The sequence below is a fragment of the Salvia splendens genome, chromosome 1 (genome assembly GCF_004379255.2).
Source record: "Salvia splendens isolate huo1 chromosome 1, SspV2, whole genome shotgun sequence".
Classification (NCBI taxonomy): Eukaryota; Viridiplantae; Streptophyta; class Magnoliopsida; order Lamiales; family Lamiaceae; genus Salvia; species Salvia splendens.
In genome coordinates this window covers 3,330,078-3,355,506 of record NC_056032.1, presented here as the reverse complement: position 1 = coordinate 3,355,506, position 25,429 = coordinate 3,330,078, and the positions used below count along the sequence as shown (strand labels likewise).

Sequence of the window (25,429 nt, the reverse complement as noted above, 5' to 3'; positions counted from 1 at the left end):
ACATTCTCTAATTTGTCTTTATTACTTTCTCGTGACCTCACTGATATTAACTACTACTATGCTGATTTAACTATGTAGGTCCAATTAATCACAGGATCTCTAGTTGGAATGCTATTGTTTTGGACATATTATAGCCAATTTGTGAGGTTATGGATTACAAACCACAAGCTATACCTATGCTTAGGGATTAAGTAATAGGAGATATTATTTTCCACCTATTTCTATATAAAGATATTATTTTAATTGTTTCAGTTTGGGCTGGACCAGATCTCAATTTAATAGTCATGGGCTGATTTAATTATGTAGAACCATGGCCCATAATACTGCGAGTTTGGACTTATCATTGGCCCAATTTAAAGCCATTCATGTTTACCTAAAGGATTTCAAATTCTTTAAAATTTTGATAGAATGTCCATATTTGTATTTATTCAACTCTTTAAAAATTTAATAGAATGTCCATAGTTGTATTTATTGTTTCTTATTTTTTATACTGATTACATTATAATCTCACATTGTAGTATAAGTTCACATAGAATGTCCCTATTTAAACTTGCCTGTCATCTGACCTTTTCTATTGAATAAATGGTTTTTGATAGACAAAGGAGCAAGAGTTTGGACTCGGTCGTATGAGTTTGGACTCGGTCGTATGTGGCACGAGTAGTAAGTCTCCTTTGAAGACTTCTTTTTTCCTATTCAATGGTTGTTGTAATAGAGAATATAGTTGTACTTCTTCCATTCCATCGTAAATGAGACGTTTTTTTTATATTCATTTAAAAAAAATTATATTCTATAAAATGATGCTTTTTTGCTATTGAATAATGTTAAGAAGCATATTCTCTCTTATTTTACATGCTCTCTACTTAAACTATTTACTATCATTTCTCTAAAACGAGTGCAAAAAAGAAATATCTCATTTATAGTGGGACTAGTATTTATTTTATGATCATAAGCTAAGATTAATTAAGACATATTACCTATTATTATCCCAAAACTACATGTTTGACTATACCTATCTAATTAAAGAATGTTATTAAATTTAATCTAATTTAATTTATCAGATCGAACACCGTGTAAATGTAGTAGCTATGAAGCTGTATTTCCTTGTAGACCCAAAATGGAGACACCTTTGTAATGTATGTAATAAATTCATATGTATAATAATGAAAAATTGGAGAAAAAGATTAAAAGGATTAAAAGGATAAAGGGCTGTAAAGCTACTTGCTTTAATTGCACAACAGCTTTCATTACATACGCTTTTCTTCGCTGCCACAATTTCTAGATAATCAAGCCTTTGGATGTTATTGTTTACGTTTTCTCTATATACTTATATCACATGCTTCCTTCGTCCCATAGTAGATATCACACTTTCCTTTTTAGTTTTTCCCACAAAAGATGTCACATTTTGATTTTTGGAAAAAGTTTCCTCTCACATTAATATAAAAATTATATTTTCTCTATCCATTTAACACACAAAACAAAACCTTCTAAAATCACGTATCATCTCACAAGTGTGACATCTTTTATGGAACGGATAGAGTACTTTAATATCATTGACATAGGCAATACATCTTTTTCTGAATATTTTTATTTATTTTTTTCACATGTATTAAGAAAAATATAATACGATGAATAAGTCACATATAGAAAAATATGAAGCTGAGTTAGACCCTCATTTATTTATTACCAAGCACATGTAAATTTCTACAATATCCGTAACAAAATAAGTTATAGTATAGTACATCCCAAATTGCATAAAATAAAATCAATGTGATTTGGGAGGAGTGGGGTGTTCTGGTTGATTATATAAATCCAAGATATTATTCCACCTAGTAGGCTCGTTTTGTCACATATATAGCACACCTTTTTACCTTTGAAAAATTTCTTGTTAAATTTGGCCTTTTTAAAGCCCGGTCACATCAGCAAAAAACTTAATTAGTTGGTTGAATGCAACCCTCCATTTGGTTTTATTCATCCTTTTTTATTATATAGAAACAAAAATGCTTTCAATTCAAAAAAAATTTAAAGGAAACAACCTAACATCATACTATAAGATACAATGAAGCACATGATAAAACTAAAGAAACCAAATTAATATAGGGGCAACATCGATGAATCACGTTGAGGGACACACATAAAAAGAAGCATATAGGAATGGCATCCCTACATATATTTTCATTTTTTAAGTTGAATTAACCAGGTTAGTATATGTTTTTTTCTTGTGAATATAATACAGGAAGAGTGGATTTGGGTCTCAAAAACTATAGGTTTGAAAATGCTATATGTGAATTATTGTATTTTTGTGCATGATATGCTGAGTTGTTGGCTAGAATTATAAAGTAACAAGGAATAATAAGTACGTGGCGTGGATTTATTAATTTTCTATATATATGAACCACCTAAGGTCCTAAACACTGAAAAAGAGTAAAAACAGTTGTCAATTTACAAAATTTGATATAGTAAAAAGGAGTAGTATATACTATATACTCCATTTACATAACTAATCGGCCTACAATTTTCTATTGTAATATTTTTAATATAGTAGAAATCTATGCCGCCGTAATATATATGGTTGACCGTTAAAAACTATTTTAATAAGTAAATAACTACTTTAATTAATTTAATATTATTTTTTTACAATTTTCTACTTTAATATTTTTAATACTTTAATTATAAGTCGTTTATACTTGTATTTTCAAGTTAATTGTTTTTACTAAACCACTAACAAGTGGATCGATTTTTATATAAATCAAAATTATATCAAATCAAGCTGTGACTAAATAACACTATTCTTTTTTAAATATTTCTACTATTTATTTTAAGGTTTTAATTTATTTTTAACATAGTAGATACCTGTTATTTTACGATTATACAGTTTTTTTGTCTGGCACAAGTGTGTAAGATAATTTCAGAAAAAAAATTTGTTTTGGAAACAGAAACGATTACTCATTTTTCTTGGATCCCACTAAGGGGAAAAGTTAATATGGGTAATATGTTAGCATAATTTTGTTGGGTGCACGCATTAATTACTCACAACCATGTCTCAAAAGGCCTAGTTTTTTTCATAACCAATAATTTTAGCAACCCCACCATTTAATTACGCCTGCTCAAACCAAAACCAAAAGTATCTCTCCATTTCTTTTCAATAACCTACCCACACTATTTTATTCAAAAATATAATTTCTATTTTTAGCACATTAAATTTCAAGGATTTGCATACCCAATCAGGTCTACGAAAAATAATCTTAGTAATGGACTATACAAATTTTAATATCAAACCAACTTTATTAAATGAGAAATTTATTATAAATAAATAAAGATTAATTTTGATAGAAAAACATGACCAAACATTACTACCCCATACGAAATTTCTAATTCAAAACACCTAATAGAATATTCCATAACTCTACCATATTCTGGCTGTGATGTTTTTAATTAAGTAGTTAATGCTAGTGCTAATTATGACGCGTTTTCAATTTGTGCTACCAATTTTATTAATTACTGTTTTTATATGTTATTGAAACAAACTACTGTATTTGTCTATTGCTACACTTAAACAAAATAATTTAAATTTTAATTGAGTTATACAACTTGCATGCCATTGTTAAAAATATTGCGTAGTTAATAAATTTTAAATAGGGTAAACTGCTTTAAATTTGAATTGAGTTACACAACTTGCATGCCATAGTTAAAAATATTGCGTAGTTAATAAATTTTAAAATGGGTAAACTGCATTAAAAGTTATGAACTTTTGCCAAATTCTTGTTTTTCACACGAACTAAAAAATTGACATGTAATGTCACGAACTTTATAATCTGTCGCCGTTTTTCCATGGCGGGTTTTCCGACTATAAAGGTAGCTGACGTGTCTTTTTCAGCTGATGTGGCTACTAAGTGTGTGTTGAGTGGATGACAATTTTTAAGTTGACTTTGCCATATCATCAACCTATCACTCCTCCCTACTCTCTTCCTCCTCTTTCTCTTCCACCAAACCCTCCTCCCTTGCCACCACCACCACCTAGCCCTCCACCAGAACCTCCCCCGAGCCCACCACCAGAACCTCGCACAAGTCCACCACCAGCTCCGCCCCCTCCACCAGCACCTCCCCCAAAGTCCACCACCGCCGCCAAGGCCACCTCCACCACCAAGCCCTCCGCCTCCACCAAGGCAGCCGCCACCAAACGTGTCCTTCTCAAGCCTCCTACCATCAGCAATCTGCAAAGCAAACAATCCCACCCAACAACATCATAGCAGCGAAGCTTTCCTTTTTCCAACCACCTATTTCTCGTTTCTCACTTTCTTCAAATTCCGGCAGCGAAGCTCCCTCCGCCGGCGACAGAGGCGGCTTCAGAGCTGGGATTCATCAAATCCAAATCTTTGTAAAATCTCCTGCTCGATCTCTCCTCCCTCAAAGCTGCACCCTAGCTCACCACCCTCTTCGCAACCACCTCCTCCAGCAGCGCCACCACCGGTTCTGCCGGATTTTTACCACCACAATGGGTCTACACACAATACGACATCATTTTAGTTGAAAAAACGTCATCATTTTATGAATTTCCGGCGATCTCCACGTCATCTTTCAGGCTTGCCATGTAAGCTAGTTTTCAACCGGAAAACTACAAGGTCGGGTCAAATGGGAAATACCAGTAACCCGGTAAAGTTCGTGACATTACACGCAAATTTTTTAGTTCGTGGAAAAAATCAAAATTTGACAAAAGTTCATGACTTTTAAGGCAGCCCTTTTAAATATTGGAAGTTGAAAAAATTTTATGACAGAATCCACATATGTAACTAAATAAAGATAATTTATTTAAACTTCATTAACATAAAATGAAACAGTAACTGCTTCACACCACTTAGGATAACAATAAATATTAGCCATGATTAAAAAACAAACTGAAGACACATTTCAAATCCAGCATCTCTCTCTGTGTCTAATTGTCTAACTAAAAGTAACCTCTCCTCTCAATCAATTCAAAAACTCAACAGTATATTAATTGTACTAAAAAAATGGTACTAATAGTAAAAGTTTATCTTAGCACAATCAATAACTAAAATTAGAATCTCACAATATAAAGCCCTGTGTTAAAATATGAAATTTTATTTTACCGTGAATGGAATGCACATTGCACACCACCAAAACTACTTTTTAGAGTGAATCTGCCAAACTATATTGGTTAAAAAAGAAGACGACAGAGGAATCTTTCCTGTTTTGATTTTCTCAAATATTTATGATTTCTTTCCTGTCAAATTGAAATGAATTCTTCAATTTTTTAAATATTCCATTGCAGACAATTCCAGCACTTTATAGCATGTGACTATTATTTTCTCTTCAAATTCAAGCACAGTCGATTGCGATAATTCAAATATTCTTCTCTTACTATTAGCAAGAAAACAAGAAAAATCTATAAACCGTGATTCTAGTCCTCTCCTTTCTTACAGCCCCTAAAAATTTGCCCTCAATCTGCAACTCCCTTTGTCCTTACCTTAAAACAGTTGCTTCCTCCAACCTTAAAAGGCCCACACCAAAAAATAAAAGTTGAATCTTCATCCCTAAAATTTGAATTCAACACGAAGCAGAAGTGGGTTCCTGGATTCACCTCATAAAGATTCAATCTTGGTATGTTTTTAACCCCTTCTCGATTTTCCTGCTTTTTTCTGTGTAAAGATTGGATTTTTGTTGAGTAGTTTGTGGAAAGATCTAGACTTTTATTGAATCAAGTGGGGAGAAAGGGAAAAATGAGGGATTTTCCTTCTTGTTTTGGGGAGAATGGAGTTCAGGTTGCTGATGCTTCTTGTTCTAGTGTGAGTGGGACTAAACCCTCTCAGAATTCTGTCACGTGCGTGTATAGATGTAAGTTCTTTGGCAAATCTTGTCTGATTAGTATTGTTTGGAGCAAGAATTTAATGGGACAATGCCTGAGTGTTGAGATAGATGATGCATCTCATCAGTGCTTATGCAAAGTAGATGTGAAGCCCTCTCTGTTTTCAAAGAGGAAAGGATCCAAGAATCTAGAAGTGAATTCCAGTAAAATTGAGATATTTTGGGATCTTTCCATGGCAAAATTCGGGCCCGGGCCGGAGCCGGTGCAGGGCTACTACATTGCAGTTGTGTGGAAAGGGGATATGGTTTTGCTAGTTGGGGATATGAGGAGGGAAGCACTCAAGAAAACTGGAGCAGTTGCTTCACTTTCCGGTGCCATTTTCATTTCAAAAAAGGAGCACATTTCTGGGAAAAGGGTTTTTGGCACAAAGGCACAATTCTCAGACAACGGCCAGATTCATGACCTCAAGATTGAGTGCGACGCTAGCTGCAGCGACGATCCGTCCCTCTTGGTTCGTGTTGATGCGAAAACTGTTATGCAAGTGAAGCATCTGCAGTGGAAGTTTCGTGGGAACCACACCATCTTTGTTGATGGCTTGCCGGTGGAGGTGTTTTGGGATGTCCACAACTGGCTGTTTGGCCCGAGCCTTGGCAATGCTGTGTTCATGTTCCATAGCAGTTTGTCCGCGGAGAAGATGTGGGGCACTGGGAGCCCTTCAATGTGCGACTCACCGGCCTTTTCTTGGAGCTGTTCGGAGAGTTTGAGGGAGCCTAATATGCCAGGTCTTGGCTTCTCAGTTTTCTTGTATGCTTGGAATAAAGATTGAAATTTTGTTGGTTTTAGTATTTTTTCCAAAGCTGTGGTGATTCTTTGAGGTCTATTGATGAGTTCTTCTGTGTATAGAAATTCTAGCATGATCAACTGGACAATACATTACTAGGTTGATTTAGGGTACTGTCTTGAATTATTTATTGGAGGATTGATACAATTCTTGATACTTGAGAATTCAAGAACTTGATTATGGGCCATGTTCTTCATGGCAATTGTGATGCCTTTTTGACTATGCTACATTAATATGTGTACTAGTACAATTTATTAGCCACATTTGTCTTTTGATGTTTTTACACTTTGCCATTTTTTCTCTTTTCTTCTATTGCTATTGTAGAATGCATTTTGTGCCATTTTCAGTCTTGTTGATTGCAATAAACCAACAATTTTGTCGTCTAACGTGTATGGATTTTGAATACTTGCCATAGAAAAGTCTGATCTAAAAAGAATAGAAAGTTAAAAGAAAATACAAAACCGATGAATATTTTGTTTCTATTGCTTTACTGTGAATTTGAATAAGTGTCCAGTCATTTTCATGGAGTATGTGCAAAGTGCTATTTATTTGCCAAGAATGTCAAAGTCAAACACAGTATTTTCATATCATTTCGTCAAAATTATTTCACCTACTAAAGGGAGTAGTACTTAGTAGTAGTACTCACTTATTACATTTATTGAAATTTCATGGATAAAATCCGATTATATCAATTGTGTTTTAGAGGAGAATTCAAAATCCTCAAAAGTGGAGAAAGATGACTTTAAAAAAATCAGATTTTATTCACTCATTAAGTCTAGTATTTATAAAGTGTTATATAGATATCTATTCCACTTCATCGAATTATCTCCATAAATGTAGAATATACTCCTTATTTAGTCTATTTTTTATTATCTAAGAATATTATTTAGTAATGTCATTTAGATCATTAGGATTTGATGTATTATAAATATGTATAGTATTTGATTATGATTAAAAATAAAGAAATAATACTATCACTCTTCCCTTTTATGGGGGTTTTCTCAAAGAAACTGATTACCCTCAGATAAACTAATTTATCCCATTTAACGCCGAATCCATATTAATTTCTAATTGATACGTAGTAGCACTATATGATTTTTCAATGCTTGTACATGCTTCAATAACGCTAATTGAAAACTTTAAAATGGGCTAAATATTGATTCAATTAAAGTGGGCCTTGGAGTGGAAAATAATGTGAAGTGGGAATGCAATTTATTAGGTACCGTAGGGCTTCCTTTTAAATTTCGAAAGCAACGAATTTGATAATATACTACTAAAAGGATTACAAAATTTTAAAAAGTTATCCTCAATTTTGATCTAAAAATAATTTCTTTTATGTGCCTCAATTTTCTCAATATAACCGTTTTTTTTAGAAAAACTATTAACAAAATTAGTTGATGAACCACTTTACCCATGTGTAGCCCCACTTTAGATGCATTTTTCTTTCTCCCTTTTTAGTGAACCTAACAAAATAATGTTTAGTGATTTAAATAGAGAAAAAAACATAATAAAATAGGAGATGAAATGAAGACTAATCTTTTACTGAAAAGAAAATATGCTAATTAATCTTGGAACATACTAATTTGTTGTGAAAAAACAGGATTTGGTATATAGGTCCATAGATTGTCGATATTTTTATATAATTAAATTTGTTTTTCCATTTCATTTATTATTAATTTTAGTAATATTAAACTGGGGACTGTTTGGGTCATATTGCATAACTATTAAGATATTGTTCTTAAAATTGTATAATTATGTCTACTAAGTTGCCCAATATCTTGGAAGCTTCCCAAAACCTAAAGAGATGATGATTCATACAGATATAGTACTATAATTTATACTAACATCTATAGCCCAATCCAACATAATAAAAAATCATTTTTTATAATTTTAGTATATTAAAAAACATACGTAATGACATAATTTATTTATATTTTTAGTTTGTAATAAAAAGTTACTAAACATTAAACGTAAAGTTTAGGTACATCAAAGAATCATGATAAATTTTAATATGAGAGTAATATTTAGTTGTTTATTGAAATAACAAGAATACGTTTAGTGTTAGGTAAAAGTTTGGTTGTTGATTTAATTGGGAAAGTGCGAGTCGTTTTTTATAATACTAGTTGGGCACAAGTTAAATGAATGGTTCATATTTGAAAAGGTTCCAAATCAAGAATTTCTACGTTAATGTTTATCTATGAAGATGTTTGGTTTATAAAACAAGAAAAAAGGTGTACGGTTTATTGCTAATACAAAAAAAAGGAAGCAGAGTGGATTGCTTTATTACTTGGGTTTTTTAAGAGAGGAGAATTAATCAGTAATGCGTTAAAATACTTGTTAGTACTTTATGAATAATCCGTCACATAATACTACATAAATAATCTATATAATGTTCAACAAACCTAGCTATTGGAATATTTTCAAAAGTTCCTCTACTTAAGCTTGTATATTGGGAGTACACTTATTTTATAACCTTGTCGAAAGTTAAATCAAAATCTATTTTGCTGAGTCAACTTTGAAATTAGTCATAGTATGAGGATAAGTCCAATATCTTTCAAAAATCTAAACTAAAAGGATAAGTCCAACACATATGGAGCCGAATTGGCATTCCTATCTCCCAAGAAGATTTGATTCTATGAGATATGTTGGAACATCATGATTCTCAACACATTAGTTATGTAACTCCATCATCACACACCATTTATATTCATTCCCACCCCCCCCCCCCCCCCCTAAAAAACACACATTATTTATTGCTATTATATGTTCCATGCATGCTCCATCTTATTACACCCACACCATCATGCTGATGCAAAATTGACATCATACATTATAAGCCATGCTCAAGGCCATATGGAGTCCCACACACCCCTAAAGAGTGCAGCATCATCAATTGACATATGGCCAATCAAATCTAGTAGGGATAAATAGAATACTCCCTCCGTCCAGTCCATAGTAAATGTCACACTTTCCTTTTTTGTTTGTCCCACAAAAGATATCACATTTCTTTTTTTTTTTTGAAAAAAGTTTCATCACACATTAATATAAATATATTATTTTCTTTTTCCACTTAACACACAAAAGATCTCATAAAATCCTATGTCAATCCCCAAGTGTGACATCTACTATGGAACGAATGGAGATGTGGATATTATTATTATCCATGCAAGCACATCATCATGTATGATTGCGTAAGCAGAAAGAATTTTAAAATATTCAATATGAATATATACTGCCTTCATCAGTCCATCTCCATCTCCATCTCCATCTCTTTCTCGTTTCATTTGTCGCAAGAATTAAATGTCTAATGAGTTAATAACAAACTCATATATTATACAAACTTCAAATTTTTCGACACAGTGTCAACACAACGTCAATATAATGTCAACACAGTGTAAAATTTTAATATTTTGGTGTCGACACAATGTCAATATATAATGTCAACATATAATATCAACACAATGTCAACACGGTGTCAACTGTTGACACTGTATTGATATTTTGTCATCTGTTGATATTTTTAACGATCCAGATCATACTTTAGAGTTTATACGATATTTAGAGTTTGCATTTGATCACATTTTGTAGGTATCATCTCAATGCACTAAAAATAATAGTAGTACATTCTCTTTGTCCCAAGCCTTCTAAGATAAATGAGTTATACCTTTTTTATTGTCTTAAAAAAAATGGTCACATTTCTTTTTTTTTCTAAAGAAAAAGTAAATCACTATTCATATATATATATGAATCCTATTTTCTAAATTATATTTTTCTATCTCACATCAATATATTTAAATATATTTTTATCTCTTAAAATCACGTATTATTTCCTTTTCTCAAGTGTGACATCTACCATGTGACAAGGTAGTATTGTTGTTTTCATTTTGAGTCTCATTTTCCATTACTAATACTTCAATCATTTTTTCTCTATTTCTATTCTATCAATTTTTACATTAAAATTTGTGTGGTTCAAAATTAAAACTTAGTTTTGATTTATAAATATTGAGGCGTGATAAAATGAATCGAGGCAGGGACATGTTTAAAAACTGTTGAATAAAAATGAAGTTTGGTAGATATTATTATGAGGGTTGGGGGAGAGAATTGATGTTGCGATGGTGACGATGATGATTGAGTGCGCCTGGCTTAGCACGCCATTCATCTTTGAATCATGAAATCCACTGCACGCCTCTCTCTCTCTCTATTCTAACTGCATTTCCCAACCAAGATTTGGATTTTGGTCCAGTTTCTCAAGAAAAATAAACACCCTAAATTAGGGTTTATTGTCACTCAATTCAATCATCATCTTTTAACCTTTTCTTGTTTAAGTGCATCATTGGTGCATTACCTTCATCATGCCCACTTTGTCCATATCCTGCTCTCCACGTGTCGCCTTCTCATTCGCCGCCTTCCTCGATACCTACATATTTTAATTTAACTATGGTATACCCTCTCCGTCCGTCCCACAATGTAACTTATTTTTCTTTTTGAAACGTTTAATGACACATTTAAAAAAAAAGAATATATCCATATATAAATTCTTGTGCCGAAAAGAAAACGTTCATTTAAGCCGGACCAAGGGAGTATATAGTCAGAATAATAAATATAATACTATTAAATATATATATTCAATACTTTTATGTAACATGCTTGTGCTGTCCGATCATGCATGCAATTGCACTTTGTATTTTTATTGGCATTTAAAATTTCGATGGATCTTAGTGTATGAATTTTGAGGTGCAATTAATTTCCCCTAATGAAACCGAAGTCGAGTCATTATTTTTATTTCTTTTAACTTTGACTACAACCTTTATGTTTTTGTTAAATTTTGTAATTGGTTATAGGAGGCTGCGAAAATCCATGAAGATTGTGTGGTCTCTTGTGGTTTGTTGTGTGAGGGAAATCACCCTAATTTCATAACATCTCCTCCTAACCTAAGTCATCATATCCTTTTCGATTTCCCCCAACTTTCCTTTACTTATATATCACTACCTCTTCAATATTCATCATCCTAGCCCTCTCTCCCTCTACACACACATCCTTCCATCCATTTGTACATCAAATTAAGTATAGAAAAATGGGTGATGTTTCAATCTCAAACGGTTTGACTAACTCTCAGAGGAAGAGCTGCTGGTATGAGGAAGAAATTGAGGAGAATTTGAGGTGGTGCTTTGCACTTAAGAGGTAATTAAATGTCAACCATTTTCATGTTCATCTCACAACACCAGACGCTATACAATTGCATTATTATTTTGAAAATTTAGTATCTTCATGAAAAAAGAATTGATCATGCTCAGGAAAATTTAATCAAATTTTGAAGTTAATTAAATGTGTTGATGTTCTTATTTTAAAGAATATTTTGCTGTTCTACAGTGAATTATTATTATGAATAATGCTATGTAGCCATAATGTGGCCAGCCACACAATGACATTTTTGTAAATAATTATAAAAGTCAATGTAATAAATTAATAGTAATAGTTAGTGCTAAGATAATTTTACTTAATTACCCTTTTCTCAAATTTCACTTCAAATTTAAAGTCATTCTTAATTACCAGTCCTATTCATTCTTACCGTTGATAAAGTCAAATCACCCGCCCTATTCTTCACGGTCTATCAATATTAATTTCCTCACCCCCAATTTATTTGAACAAGATTCAGCCATCCAAATTTTTGTAAACCTAATTAATTTTTTCATCAGTTTTTGTTATTTAAATTTACATTTTAATTAACTTTGTAATTAATAGTATTAGTTTTTATTATATTACACCAACTTAGGATATATAATTATTTTTAAAAAATCCATTATCACTTTTATAAGATAAAATTGATTATTGGAGCTGATAAATTTAAAAATAAGGTATGTCGTTTTTTTCAAATAAATAATAGTATCATATATTATAAAATTGGAAGACTAAATCTCATTGGTTAATATTCAAGTAATAAATTACTCCAGTAGTATATATTAAAAAATTACGTGACACCGTGTTATGGATCTTCAAATCGTATACCACAACATATTAGTATAATTTAATTGGTGGAGTACTTTACTTGTTTTGTATCCAAATTTCAAACCATAACTCATCTTAATGATTTTAAAGAAGTTGCACCACCCTTTGCTATACCACGTACGTAACTCTAATGATAAAAGGATTTTTTCTAAAAAGATGATGGTCGAATAAATATTTTTAGAAAATTATGATTAAGTGGAAGTCATTTGTTTGTGCTAAACTCATAGTCCATAAAGTCACATTAGTAATTTGATAATTTGATGTAGTTCGCAGAGATAGAAGTTGATGGTTAGGCCAAAAAATTGGACACTAGAAAATTAGTTTTACGTAGTTATACAATAGTATTGCGGTCAAAGACTTAAAATTATCATTCTATTCTATGCAATGGGAATGGGGTAAATTAGTCTTGAAAATTTGATAATTTTAAGATGAACCAATTTCAAGTAAAATAGCATTAAATACATAAATTTTTATTAATATTTTATATTTATGGCTGGCCACATTATGGCCATTTAGCATCACTCTATTATTATAGTTGCAACTTTTATAGACAAAATAATTGATTTATTTATTAATCTTTTTAACTACAACTTTCCCCAAATCCTGTCTACTAAAGTTGAGACAAAGAGAAGATCAAGTGAGCAAAAAAAAAATCATGAATCTTGTAATTAAATTTAACACTTTGATTTACTTTTTATGTATGCAGTATTTTGCACACAGGTGCCTCTCAATATCAGGACATTCAACTCTTGGACACTAAGCCCTTTGGCAAGGTATAAAATCAATCTCCTATAATATTTTTATTGATATTCAATTCATGAATATAAAATAGCATATTATACTATCATGACTTATATCTCATATGGTTTAGGCTCTTGTAATTGATGGAAAGCTTCAAAGTGCTGAGATAGATGAGTTCATCTATCATGAGTCTCTTGTCCATCCAGCACTTCTAAATCATCCCAAGTAATATTTTCACCTTTCCATATATTTACATTATATATATGGACATCTAATTTAAAAAATTTAATAAATAATTTAAATTTCCAGTCCAAAAACTATTTTCATTATGGGGGGAGGTGAAGGATCTACTGCTAGAGAAATACTCAGGCACAAGACAGTGGAAAAGGTCATAATGTGTGACATTGATGAGGTACGTAATTAATTGCTTACTCAATCCCATATCTAATTAATTTTAATTTAAATTTATTTTGTGCTAATCTAGTGCATAATATTGCAGGAAGTGGTAGACTTTTGCAAGTCACACTTGTTGGTTAACAAGGAAGCCTTTTATGATCCTAGATTGGAGCTCGTTATCAATGATGCCAGGTTGCTACTACCATACCATGTGCAAGAATCAAATTTATTTTCTAATTTCTTATTTTAAATAAATTTATTTATTGGGGGTATGATAATTATGATCAGGGCTGAACTTGAAAGAAGGGAAGAGGTGTATGATGTGATAATAGGTGATTTGGCAGATCCAATTGAAGGAGGGCCATGCTACCAACTCTATACCAAATCATTCTATGAATTAGTAGTTAAACCAAGGCTTAGCCAAGGTGGCATCTTTGTCACACAGGTATATTCTTATACTATTATTGTCATTGTGCTTTAAATTTGATGATTGGTTAATTAATAACAATAAAACTATTTTCAATAATTCAGGCAGGACCAGCTGGGATTTTCAGCCATACAGAGGTTTTTTCTTGCATCTTCAACACCCTGAGACAGGTCTTCAAGTGTAAGTGATGAGATATATAGCAATTTAGCAAACAAATTAGTAATACATAATTAATATAGTATATGTGTTTGATTTATTAATAATGACTCTGTTATTATCTAATGTGCAGATGTTGTACCTTACTCAGCTCACATTCCATCTTATGCTGATACTTGGGGATGGGTCATGGTAAAATCCACACTTTAATCAATATTCAAATTATTTCAACTTATATGTGATGAATAATTCAACAATAATTTTGAAATAAATATATATGATTATAGGCATCGGATAACCCTTTCACACTGAATGCTGATGAGCTAGACCAAAGGATCAAGCAGATGATTGAAGGGGAGAATAGATATCTTGATGGCCAGACATTCACTTCCTCCTCTACCTTGAGCAAAGCTGTTAGAAAATCGTGAGTCGTTGGATTCTTGATCACGTGCACATTTATGATATGTGTTTTTATTTAATTATTTATTATTGATTATCGATCGTAGGTTGGACAACGAGACTCATATCTACACCGAAGGGAGTGCGAGGTTCATATATGGCCATGGAAGCAATGCTTGCAAGCAACATTGAGCTCTGAGAGAGAAAAAGAGAGGAAAGAAAAGAAAATTTTAAAGAAATTTGGTTGATGGTGTCTACTTTTGATATGTTGCTTTGATTATGACAGAAATTATGTTTGGCCTAATGCCTTGTTTCCCTTCTTGGTTTCCTTCCTCTATAAGTATTAATGGAAGTGGAATGCATGTCATGGCCAACTTATATAAGTGTTGTTTTGCTACTTTATAGTACTATATATATTGTGCATGTACAATTTTCTTTACTTTAGCCATTTTCAGAATGTTGGAAATGGTCGGATATATATGCTTATACATATTTTTATTCTATTGCTATTGATGTTTTATTCTATTTATTAGTGAATAATATTAATACATGCCAAGTTATAAGATGACTGGATAGCAATTTGATTACTAATTATGCAGCGCATTAGATAGATAGATAGATAAACAGCAGTGCAAAATAAACTAATTAAAAGCTTGCTTTATTACATGCTCTTCACGTTATTGAATTAAAAAGGATATCCTAACTCCTATGACAACTGTCCTGTTTCATGCATTATTTAGAGTATATAAATATATATGGAATATTCCACTACTTTACTCGATATATTTTCATGACATAATTATAAGAATTTGTTGTTTGCTTTATTAATTATATATATTTGGTCGAACCCTCTATTACAATTTACAAACGTTATTATTATTATAATTATTAAATTATTCAATAATCATTTATATCTATCAAATCTTGCTTGTAAAATTTCATAAAATTTGTAAGATTTGACATGTACATAAAATAGTTAAGAAATTAAATGTGAAAATTTTGATAGGCTATTTTGCTATAGATTACAGTAGCCTTAATGCATTGATGCAATAAGAAATGTTTCAGAATGCTGCAAAATTCAGTTTATATATGTAACCCTTATCAGGCTAATTCTTAAACACGAGGAATGCATAATGCATTGAAACTAAAATTAAAACAAGAGTGGAAACTGGGTTTGGTCTTCAAATTTCTATACCTTAACTCGTTTAAATACGATTATTGAAGGTTGGGAAACAATAAAGTGCCCAATTCAATATACTAAAGAATTAAAATTAAAAAAATGATATAAACGTGAGCAAAAACGTGCACAGTTCTAGTTCTGATATAAGAGACGTATGAGCGCACAAGATTAAAGTAGAATCATTAATATTGTTTCTTTTCATTCCACATTATTCACGACATTTAATCAGTGATCATTTCATCTAGTACTCCCCATAATTCACGAGTGCGCTTACCATTATTCTGTAACAAATAAAAAGTAGTAACAGATAAAATAAAATGATTAAAATTTATTGATGCAAATTAGTTGTTTTTAATCAAAATTATTCTTTCCGTCTTAATAAAGATGTCCACGTTTGTTTTAATTCGCTACTACATTTCTCTATGAACTTTAATATAATCAACATTTCTACCTAAAATCTCAATTCATGGAGTATTATTTAAAATGAGACAAAAAAAATTTAATACATTAAAATTACTAATTTTTAGTACAAACAAAAAATCGGAACTTGATTGGGTCAAATCAGGGTAAAGTTCAAGCCTAAGTTGATAGTAAATTCAAAAGTTTCTATTCTAAAATGAATTGTCGATAGGAGTGACATATACACAGCAAGCACACTTAGCACTAGTACGTAGTTTAAAAGTTTTCTTTACACTTTTACACTTATGAGATGATAACTCAATACTTAATTGCTAACTATAATTAAATAATAATAATTATTCATTTAAATTAAGGGTCTAGATCATTAGCCCCGAAATGTCAATACGATAAAAAAAATGCTAATAATGGTATTAAAGGCAATTTACAATAAATTAGTTGTAATTAACTTTTTAAAAATATCTCATAACTTTAAAACGCATATAACTTTCTCGATTTAAATTATTTTTTCGCACAACATATATCAAACTAAAGATAATTTCATAAGAATTCTAACGAGATCTCACTTGCATATGTTCCGATGTCAAAATTTGACATTTTTTTTGAAAATTTTTATTTTTTTTGTACAGCAACAAATGTCAACATGATATATATAATAGGTTAATATAATACATGTAGAATGTCAATATAAACAATGGATTAACATTTTCAAAGTATTGTGTTGACATTCTCAAAGCATTGTATTGATATTTTCGAAACACTATATTGACATTTTCATCCAAAACCCTAATTTGGTAGTTTTTTTAATCTTTTTTTTAGTTAATTAATAAAAACGAAAATTAAACGTGGCAAATTGTAGACCACAAATTTTTTAAAATCCTATGGTCTTAAATTAGTTGTAGTTAGTAATTAAATGATGAGTTAGCAATTGATCACTCCCATATATATGAGACATTGTTATAATTATAATTTTATGTTCCTATCTTTTACACTAATGTAAGATATTGCTATTTTTATAATTTTATTTCATTTGCCAACATTATAGAACTAGAAAAAATATCTAAACCCTTTTCATAGATGGAGTAGTATTAATGAATAAAGTACTAAAAAATCTAAACCAATTTCAAAGATATTAGTAAATTATAAACCAAAATTTTAATGATATTTACGAAAATTAAGTAAATATGAAACCATTTCAAAGATATTTAATTTGCGAAATACTCCAATTATTTCCCCTCCCTAAATTAAATTAAAAAAACTATGGAGATGAGAGTTGTGACAGTGATATGAGTATTTTAGGAGTAAAATATTTCAATATTATTGGATGATGGGACCCAGCTGACTCAGCGGTTAATTCAAACTTGCATTTCATCTTTATCCACTCCCTATAAATACCGTTCTTCATCTCATTTCTCTGACTCCTCTGCTTCTCCATCGAAATCGAAATTCCTCTCCTCTAAACCCTAATTTTCCATTTCTGATATGAATTCTTCCGGTATTTCTTCCTCTTTTCAAACCCTCATTTTTGGTATACTTATTCTCATCTCTCTCCCGCTGCAATTCTGATGAGTGTATATACTAATGGCTAGATGAGATAATATGAATTTATGAAAATGTATGAATTTTAAATTATCTTTTGTTTTGATATGAGCAGATTTGGATGATACCTTGTATTCTTCCAAGACTGGAATTGGCAAAGCTCTTAAACGAAACGTTGAAGGTTAACTACCATCATTATTTATTCAATAAACTCATTTCCAGCTTAGTTAAAAATGGTTGATTTTATTGCAGAATTTCTTGCTGACAAATTTGGAATTTCTGAATCCGAAGCTCAGGATATGAACAGAGAGCTTTTCAGAACTTATGGCAGCTCATTAGCTGGCCTCCGGGTAATTAATTCATTATCTATTCTACCTAAACTTAACGAATTATCTTCAATTTAGCAAAGTGGAGTACTAATCATCGAATCATTTTTGGGTTTTTTGCAGGATTTGGGATATGATATCAATCCCGATGATTATCACAGGTAATATCAACCTGCTCTTCTTCTTGATTAAAATTTTAAAAATTGTCTAAAATTTCTGATTATTTTTTTCTTTCGTCACGACAGATTCGTGCACGGAAGATTGCCCTACGATCTGATCAAACCGGACGCAGAGCTGCGCAACATTCTGCAATCGATCAGACAGCGCAAAATCGTAAGATTAAATCATCTGTCAACCACAAAAATGTCCGTAATTAGAGTATAAGTTTTACCGAGGCAATCACGTTTTGGCAGATTTTCACGAATTCGGATAGAATTCACGCGATGAAAGCGCTCGATCGCCTCGGAATCAGAGACTGCTTTGAGACAATCATATGTTTCGAAACGATGAACCCTGGCTTGTGGAAACCCGCGTCGATGGAACATCCCGTGGTCTTGAAGCCGTCGATGGAGGCGATGAGGATCGCTGTCGACGCTGCAGACGTCGATCCCCGCCGCACGGTATGAACACCGATCGCAGTGAATTTTAATTTCTCTTGATTATTGGATCGAATTTCCGTTGATTTTTTTTGAGGCTCTGTTTTGTTTTGCTGCAGTTGTTTTTCGACGACAATGTGAAGAATATAGCCGCCGGGAAGGCTGTCGGGCTTCAGACAGTTTTGGTAAGTGTTGGTGATAAAGGCCGTTAACAAAACAAACTAACGAGAATATGAAATACCTAAAGGTTGCATCTCAAGAACATGAACTCCTCTATGAAAACTATAGGCTAAATGTGATAAAAAAAATCGGCGGACTAACTCTCTTCTCTGTATGTAAGGAATACTATTAATCTAATCCAAAGCCACAGCTAATTACTAAACTTAAGTCATAACAGTTGGTGTGACTGAACTTATTGATAAACCTAATTAATTTAATTTTGTGAAAAAAGGTTGGAAGAGTAACAAAGAGCGAAGAAGCAGATTATGCTATAGAAACGGTGACAAACATGGTGCAGATGATCCCAGAAATATGGGTAGGTGATGATGATAAGAGGATTAATCACGCCAGAAATGAAATGGATTCCGTTTATGCAGCCACTACCGTTGTTGCTTGACTCACTTGTACATCTACAACTAATCAACTGCTATGTACAATCAAGTCTGTAATCTTTAATCTTTATGTATGTTGATCAATAATTGTACGTGGATATTCGAGAATAATGGATTCGATCAAATGCTAACACGAGAAGAAAGTGATTTTTATTTAGTTGTGTTTACATTTTGAACGCACAATGTCATCAATTTGTTATCCGCATTTTTGGTCAGAAAAGAATTTGTAGGAGATATATGAATGATAGTACAACGAAAGAGATGAATTAGTAAAGCACATTTAACAAAGTAGGAGTATCTTTGATGAAGCAAAAAAAGCACATAATAAATACACGGTTACAAACAAATTACAGAGCGCTCACAGATCGTAAACCTGCTTGCCGGTGAACTTGACCTCGATGGGGCTGACGTTCTTCCCGATGGACCGGAAGTTCAGGCCGACTCCGGTCCTTCCGGGGTTGACCTTCTCCGGGTAGACCCCATCCTTGGGGTGCAGATACTGCACCTCTCCGTTGGGGAAAACCCGGTAGAATTGGTAGTTGATCTTGTACTTGGACCGGAGTCGGGTGCCGAGGGCGAGGCACTGCTCCTTCCTAGCCAGCTTCAGCAGGTTCGGCCCCTGCCTCATGATAGCCGCGCCGCCCGTCGGCATCTCGAACACCTGCTCCTTGGGGGACTCCCACGTGATCACGTAGAACTCCTCCACCTGCGCCTTCCGGAGGAGCCCGCCCGTGCTGCCCCCGAAGATCGGGGATGGGGTGTTCGGATCCAGCTCCGGCGGGGTGAATCCCGCCGGGGCGGCCTCAGTCGCGGCTGTGGCCTCCTCGGCCATGGCGCGGATGGGGCGGATGGTTTGGGTTTTGGCGGGCTTTAGGGTGGGGAAGCTGGCGAGGGATTGCTTCCATGGGGCTGCCACGGAGGATTTTGGGGCGGCGGCGGCGGAGAAGAGGGAGGCTTGGGTTGCCATGGCCATGACTTGGTGTATGTTCTCTCTTTTTTTGGGGTGGTGGGAAATGGAAGGAGGAGGTTTGATTTTCAATATTATTTGATGAGAAAATGTTTGGATATTGGGGATAAGGTGATATGGCTGAGCCAATTAGATTGTGCCATTTGATATCAAGCCTTACCCTCTTTCAAAGTGCTGCCATCTGTATTTTATTTGGATTTCCTTTTGTTTTTTTACTCTTTTTTTTATGGATAATCGATCTCCACTTATTCTTTGTGCGGTTGTATGGACCTAATTACCCTTACGCTTGAGTAACTTGAGTTTAATTTTCCTTCTTTGTCAATTGTTTTCGATGCTGACAATGGTCTTTCTCATTTAGAACATTCGCAGAGTTGGAAGGACGGCGTCCGTCCGTCCATGTCAGCGGCGCGGCGGAACGCTACTCGTCACTGGCGTGGCGCTTCTCTTAGATAAGAGCACATCCGTGCCAACGAGCAGCTGATGTGGCGGCTCCTGATTGGCCAACGGCAAATCCGTGAAAGTAATTTTTTTTAAAAAAAAATCAGATTTTAATTAAAAAATCTAATTAAAAATATAAAAAAAATATTTTTCTACTTCCCAAAAAATTATATCCGTTTTCTCCTCACTTTTAATTTATTTTAATTTTGTTGAAATGTTTTTATTTAAATTGAATAATAGAATGGTGAGACTCTTGAGCTTGTGCTTGCGGAAGAGCACGGATGTGGATGTTGTGCTCTTGCCTAAGAGCATGAAGTAAAAAAAAGTAATAAAAGTGGGTCTGGACCCACATCCGTGCTCGTTGGCACGAGCACGGATGGGGATGCTCGCCAACGAGCACGGATGAGGATGCTCTTAACTCCTACCGTCCTGCTATAACTAAGACGTTTGATTTGAGCAGAAGATTAAAAATGAAGTGAAAGTAGATTTACTTAGGAGAAATAATAAAATAAACTAAGTCAGCAAGTATCTAAAAAAAATTCTACCCCAAAAAAAGATTAGTTGTTTGATACAAATAAATTTGATTCAACTCAATTAACAAAAGTGCATTATATTTAAACACACAACAGAATAGTGGAGATGACTATTTGAATCCTCAACTCAAATAATATTCAAAATCGACTCATTACAAAAAAATTATGTGACATAAATAACTAGATTGCATGTATTTAGATAGACACACTATTTGGAATTCCCTTGACATTAAGTCCACCCTTTTTGGTCTCATCCGAAGTGTTGGGATAGAGCAGCATGTACGGCATCTGAACCGGCCCGGTTCGGTTCCTCAACTCCGGGTCGAGGTTCCTATTCTTTATCCTATCCTCAATCTCAACCAGCGAAGCGCTGAACCGCTCAAACGCCCGAACCGGTTCTCGGTCGCCGGTCCAATACGGCGTCTCCCTCTGCCCAAGATAGATCTCGTCCGTCGAATGCCTCGACAGCATCTCGATCAGTGACACCCCGAGCAGCGTCTGGAACTGAGCCGTTATGGTTTTCAGAAACACAACCTCGTGATTCTCCTCATTCTCCAGCTCCGCGTACTCAGGCGAACCCGGTTCAGGCATGAACCGCCGGCTCACAGTGGGCCGGTTCGGGAGATAACCGGCGTAAGCATACTGCCCGAAGTTGACCGCCGCGTGGAGGGCCGACGCCACCCATATGACAATGGTGCAACACTCGACGAGGTCGTCTCGTGTCGCCATTTCCGGCCACCACGGCTTATCGCTCAGGTCCCCGTGCCCGACCTCGCGAATCTCCTTCCACCACGACTGAAGCTCCACGTCTCCGGTTACCTTTTCGTCGGTCGGATAGTACAACGAGCAATACTCTGTCACCCAGAGATTGATCGCCGACCAGATTTCTAACCCGTCCACCGCGAATGGATAGTCCTCTATCAGTAGGCGGAGGCCGTGCGGCCGACTCGGGTCAGGAACCGCCACTCCTCTGTTTTTAGAGATAATAAAATATTATATCAGAAGAGAGAACTCATTTAGTTTAAAACTTAACGGTTGTTTCTATGGAGATAATATAATACCAATACTATTATATTGACGAGAGAACTCATTTGGTTTATAAACTTAATTGCACTTTCATTAAACTTTCATTAAACAAGTGATGTGGGATATTAGAGTTACTAACATACCTTTTGAGAAGGTCCTTCGGGAGGGCCTGATCAGTGAAATTCCAGTTAGAGTATACCAAGGAGGACATTTCCATGGCGTATCGACCGGGGAAGACGGTGGTCTCGAGTACTCCACCGGCGTTGATGAGAGTGTGGCGGGCCAAGGCGTTTATGTGGATGGTGTCGCGGAAGTGTGGCTTGAGGAGCTTGTAGACCGGATGGAGAGTGCTCAGCTGTCTGTTCGTCGCGATCGAGAATGGCTCGATCACGGCGTGGGTGTTCAGCCAGTGGCTGATAAGCTGGTGGAAGCCGGAATCGTTGACGGCGGCGTATGCTTTTGCTAGCTGCCAAATCATGCCGCCTACGCCTTCGTGGCACGGAGTGAACACTCTGCTCACTGCTCCATGCGAATCTCCAGATTCGTGCGGCAAGCTGAGCTCAATGGCGAGTGGCTTCAACGTGCCGTTTACCTCGAGCAGAAGGAGGGTTCGGGTGGCATAAGTCTTCGTCGACGTCGTGTTGATCCGTCTCAGGTATGGCATCAGCGAGTCGTGGTGATCTAGTATGAACAACTTCTTCTTCTCTATTGCCTTTACAAATAAAGTAATAACTGAAATCACTATAAGTATAATGAACTATTCTTATTTATAGTCAATTGATTTTAAGATGTAAACTCTATTATGGTATCAGAGCGGATTATTAGTATGCTGAAACTTTTACTATCCTCTTAAGTGATAAATGAGATATCTTAATTTTACCTCATTAACAGTGAGGCCATTCATGTTTTTCTCAATCTCCTCTGTTGTGATGGTACTATCTTGATTGCCATATACTTCAGTGTCTAGTTTGCTTCTTGGTGGAAACTCCTCGAGAAGTCGAATGACAACCGGGTTGACGCCGGCCAGCATTTCACGGCCGAACTCTTCATCCGTTCTCCATGCGGTCTTATCCGCTGCATAGGAACTCATGTTAAATTTAATTCGAATCAATCAAATCAAATTGAAAATGTGACATACCAAATTATACTATAGTCTAAAATATATGTACCTTGTATAACTTCAGGAACTGGGAAATTGAGGAACCTCTCACCATCGGAGCGAATGAGCTCTCTAAGCAGCTCCCACGGAACGCAGTCTTTGATTTTTGCTAAGGATTTTTCGTCAGGCAATTGAGTCCTCGTCTCGTAGACGCTCAAGATGTCGTTGAACGTGTCGAACTCGTTGAACGTTTTGTCGAACACGGCCTTGATCTCGGGGACCAGGACTTGCCCTACCGATTTTATGGCATAGCCAATGAAATCGGAGAACTTGACTTGGGCGAATTTTTCATCTCGTGGGACGTAGATGTTTAGGTTTAGCAGAAACAATCTGCTCTCCGTTTTGGGATCTTCAATCATCAAGGTTGGGTATCGTATTAGTAAAGTAGTGAAAATTTTGACTAATGTGCGTTAAGTGTATTGTAATAGTACCTTTTTTGTTTGGTGCGCGGCCTGTCCGTGCCCTACGAGGGTACGGGTAGGCTGATCCGCCTAGCACGGGGCGGGCATGATCCTCGCCTTTTTCGGGGCTTCCAAGGTCGTTGTAGAATGCGTAGTCGTACACTCTGTCCCACTCCTTGAGCTCGCCGGAGCCTTTTCCTCGGAGATTTTTTAGCTCTTGCTCTCTATAAACGATTAGTGGTGGTGGCGTTTCCGATGGTAGGTATGCCTGATCAAACAAAAATAGATAAATCTTACATTTATACTAATTAATTTGATATATATGAATAGTTAATAAACATAGTCATTAAGATGGGCAACATCCCCTAAATTCCCCTAAGATATATAGTCAACATCCCCTAAATTCCCCTATCTTATGTGTATGGACTACGTTATTGTATGTTAATGAGTATAATGAATAGACGCATCTTTTATTATTAGTAGTATCTGACATCAATTGTATAAATTGTTATTAGTATAGTAGTAGTATTACAAATTTGCTTTAGCTTGGAAACAAAAGGAGACAACAAGATTCCAAATAGTGGTTTAATTACTTCATATGTAGGTGCTTCAATATTGTAGATTTTCATATTCTACTATGAAAATTGAGATTAGAAGATCTTAAATCGAGAAAAATGTACTTGGTACCTTATTTGAAAAAAAGATGCGGTCCGAATCATAGCGATGCGCGGGATAAACCCACGAGTCGCACACGAAATGGAGAGGACCGGAGTGTCCGGGGACATCTTCTAACTCGAGGGACTTGAGATAGATTTGACTATGATGCCGATTCCGGATAACGAAAGCCCCGGGAATCCCGAGGCAGTCGTCGAATTCGACATCGTAGGAGACCTCATCTTCAGCTTTAAGTGAAGTGAACTTGGTCACCCAATCCTCCAAGTAGGCCTCCTTTCCTAGCCTCCCTCTCTTCTGATCATCTACAATTAAAAAAAAATTACAAATGAGAAACTATTATTGATCCTCTTTAAAAAAAATCTCGTAAATTCACTAACCGGGGTCGAAATGCTCGGAGCTAATGAGCTGCAAAGAGATGCCTCGACCGAAGACCTCGTGGACCCGATCGACGAACGATGCCCATAAATCGGTACTGTCCATAACGTTTTTCTTCATTAACACGACTTTGCCTTTGATTTTCGATGGAGTGGGAATGGGATCGTCTCTGGTTTTCCCACACACGGATCCGAGTAGCTTCTCCATCACCTCTGAAGAGTCGCATGGTGGGAAAATCCCCATTGTTAAGATGAAAATCGTGTTTTTGGAAATGAAAGATGCAATGAATTAGTTCAAGAATTGGGTGGTTTTATTATAGTAGAAAACTAGAAATTTATGAATGCAGCTGTAGCAACAGCGATGCTGTGTTTTTTCTTGGAAGGTAGATGAGATGATCAT

General features: G+C 34.7%; 5 protein-coding genes across 6 annotated transcripts; 3 read left to right on the top strand and 2 right to left on the bottom strand.

Annotated features, from left to right (window-relative positions):
• Positions 1 to 5,182: 5,182 nt before the first annotated feature.
• On the top strand, positions 5,183 to 6,919 carry LOC121794070. Its single transcript, XM_042192073.1, has one exon. The coding sequence runs from the start codon at positions 5,736 to 5,738 to the stop codon at positions 6,645 to 6,647; it is 912 nt and encodes a 303-aa protein (XP_042048007.1). The 5' UTR covers positions 5,183 to 5,735; the 3' UTR covers positions 6,648 to 6,919.
• A 4,601-nt stretch (positions 6,920 to 11,520) lies between these two features.
• LOC121794059 (thermospermine synthase ACAULIS5-like) lies at positions 11,521 to 15,307 on the top strand. The gene is made up of 10 exons (XM_042192063.1): positions 11,521 to 11,843; positions 13,375 to 13,441; positions 13,540 to 13,634; positions 13,719 to 13,821; positions 13,909 to 13,997; positions 14,094 to 14,250; positions 14,337 to 14,412; positions 14,522 to 14,580; positions 14,676 to 14,812; positions 14,895 to 15,307. Exons 1-10 carry the CDS (start codon positions 11,737 to 11,739, stop codon positions 14,977 to 14,979), a joined length of 975 nt encoding a protein of 324 aa, XP_042047997.1. The 5' UTR covers positions 11,521 to 11,736; the 3' UTR covers positions 14,980 to 15,307.
• Positions 15,308 to 17,802: 2,495 nt separating this feature from the next.
• LOC121808610 lies at positions 17,803 to 19,613 on the top strand. 2 transcript variants are annotated; one of them, XM_042209189.1, is made up of 8 exons: positions 17,803 to 17,879; positions 18,039 to 18,104; positions 18,176 to 18,273; positions 18,373 to 18,410; positions 18,495 to 18,582; positions 18,663 to 18,869; positions 18,965 to 19,030; positions 19,297 to 19,613. In XM_042209189.1, exons 1-8 carry the CDS (start codon positions 17,867 to 17,869, stop codon positions 19,459 to 19,461), a joined length of 741 nt encoding a protein of 246 aa, XP_042065123.1. In that variant the 5' UTR covers positions 17,803 to 17,866; the 3' UTR covers positions 19,462 to 19,613. The 2 variants fall into 2 exon arrangements, with proteins under 2 accessions (XP_042065123.1, XP_042065115.1); XM_042209181.1 differs by having other exon boundaries at positions 17,819 to 17,912.
• Positions 19,614 to 19,698: 85 nt separating this feature from the next.
• On the bottom strand, positions 19,699 to 20,488 carry LOC121808621 (photosystem I reaction center subunit II, chloroplastic-like). Its single transcript, XM_042209202.1, has one exon. The coding sequence runs from the start codon at positions 20,427 to 20,429 to the stop codon at positions 19,815 to 19,817; it is 615 nt and encodes a 204-aa protein (XP_042065136.1). The 5' UTR covers positions 20,430 to 20,488; the 3' UTR covers positions 19,699 to 19,814.
• Positions 20,489 to 21,492: 1,004 nt separating this feature from the next.
• Positions 21,493 to 25,429, bottom strand: LOC121808600 (linoleate 9S-lipoxygenase 5-like). The gene is made up of 7 exons (XM_042209171.1): positions 25,033 to 25,429; positions 24,668 to 24,957; positions 24,011 to 24,248; positions 23,590 to 23,928; positions 23,301 to 23,494; positions 22,564 to 23,132; positions 21,493 to 22,364 (listed from the first exon to the last, which is right to left on the bottom strand). The coding sequence occupies exons 1-7, from the start codon at positions 25,271 to 25,273 to the stop codon at positions 21,590 to 21,592; spliced, it is 2,646 nt and encodes an 881-aa protein (XP_042065105.1). The 5' UTR covers positions 25,274 to 25,429; the 3' UTR covers positions 21,493 to 21,589.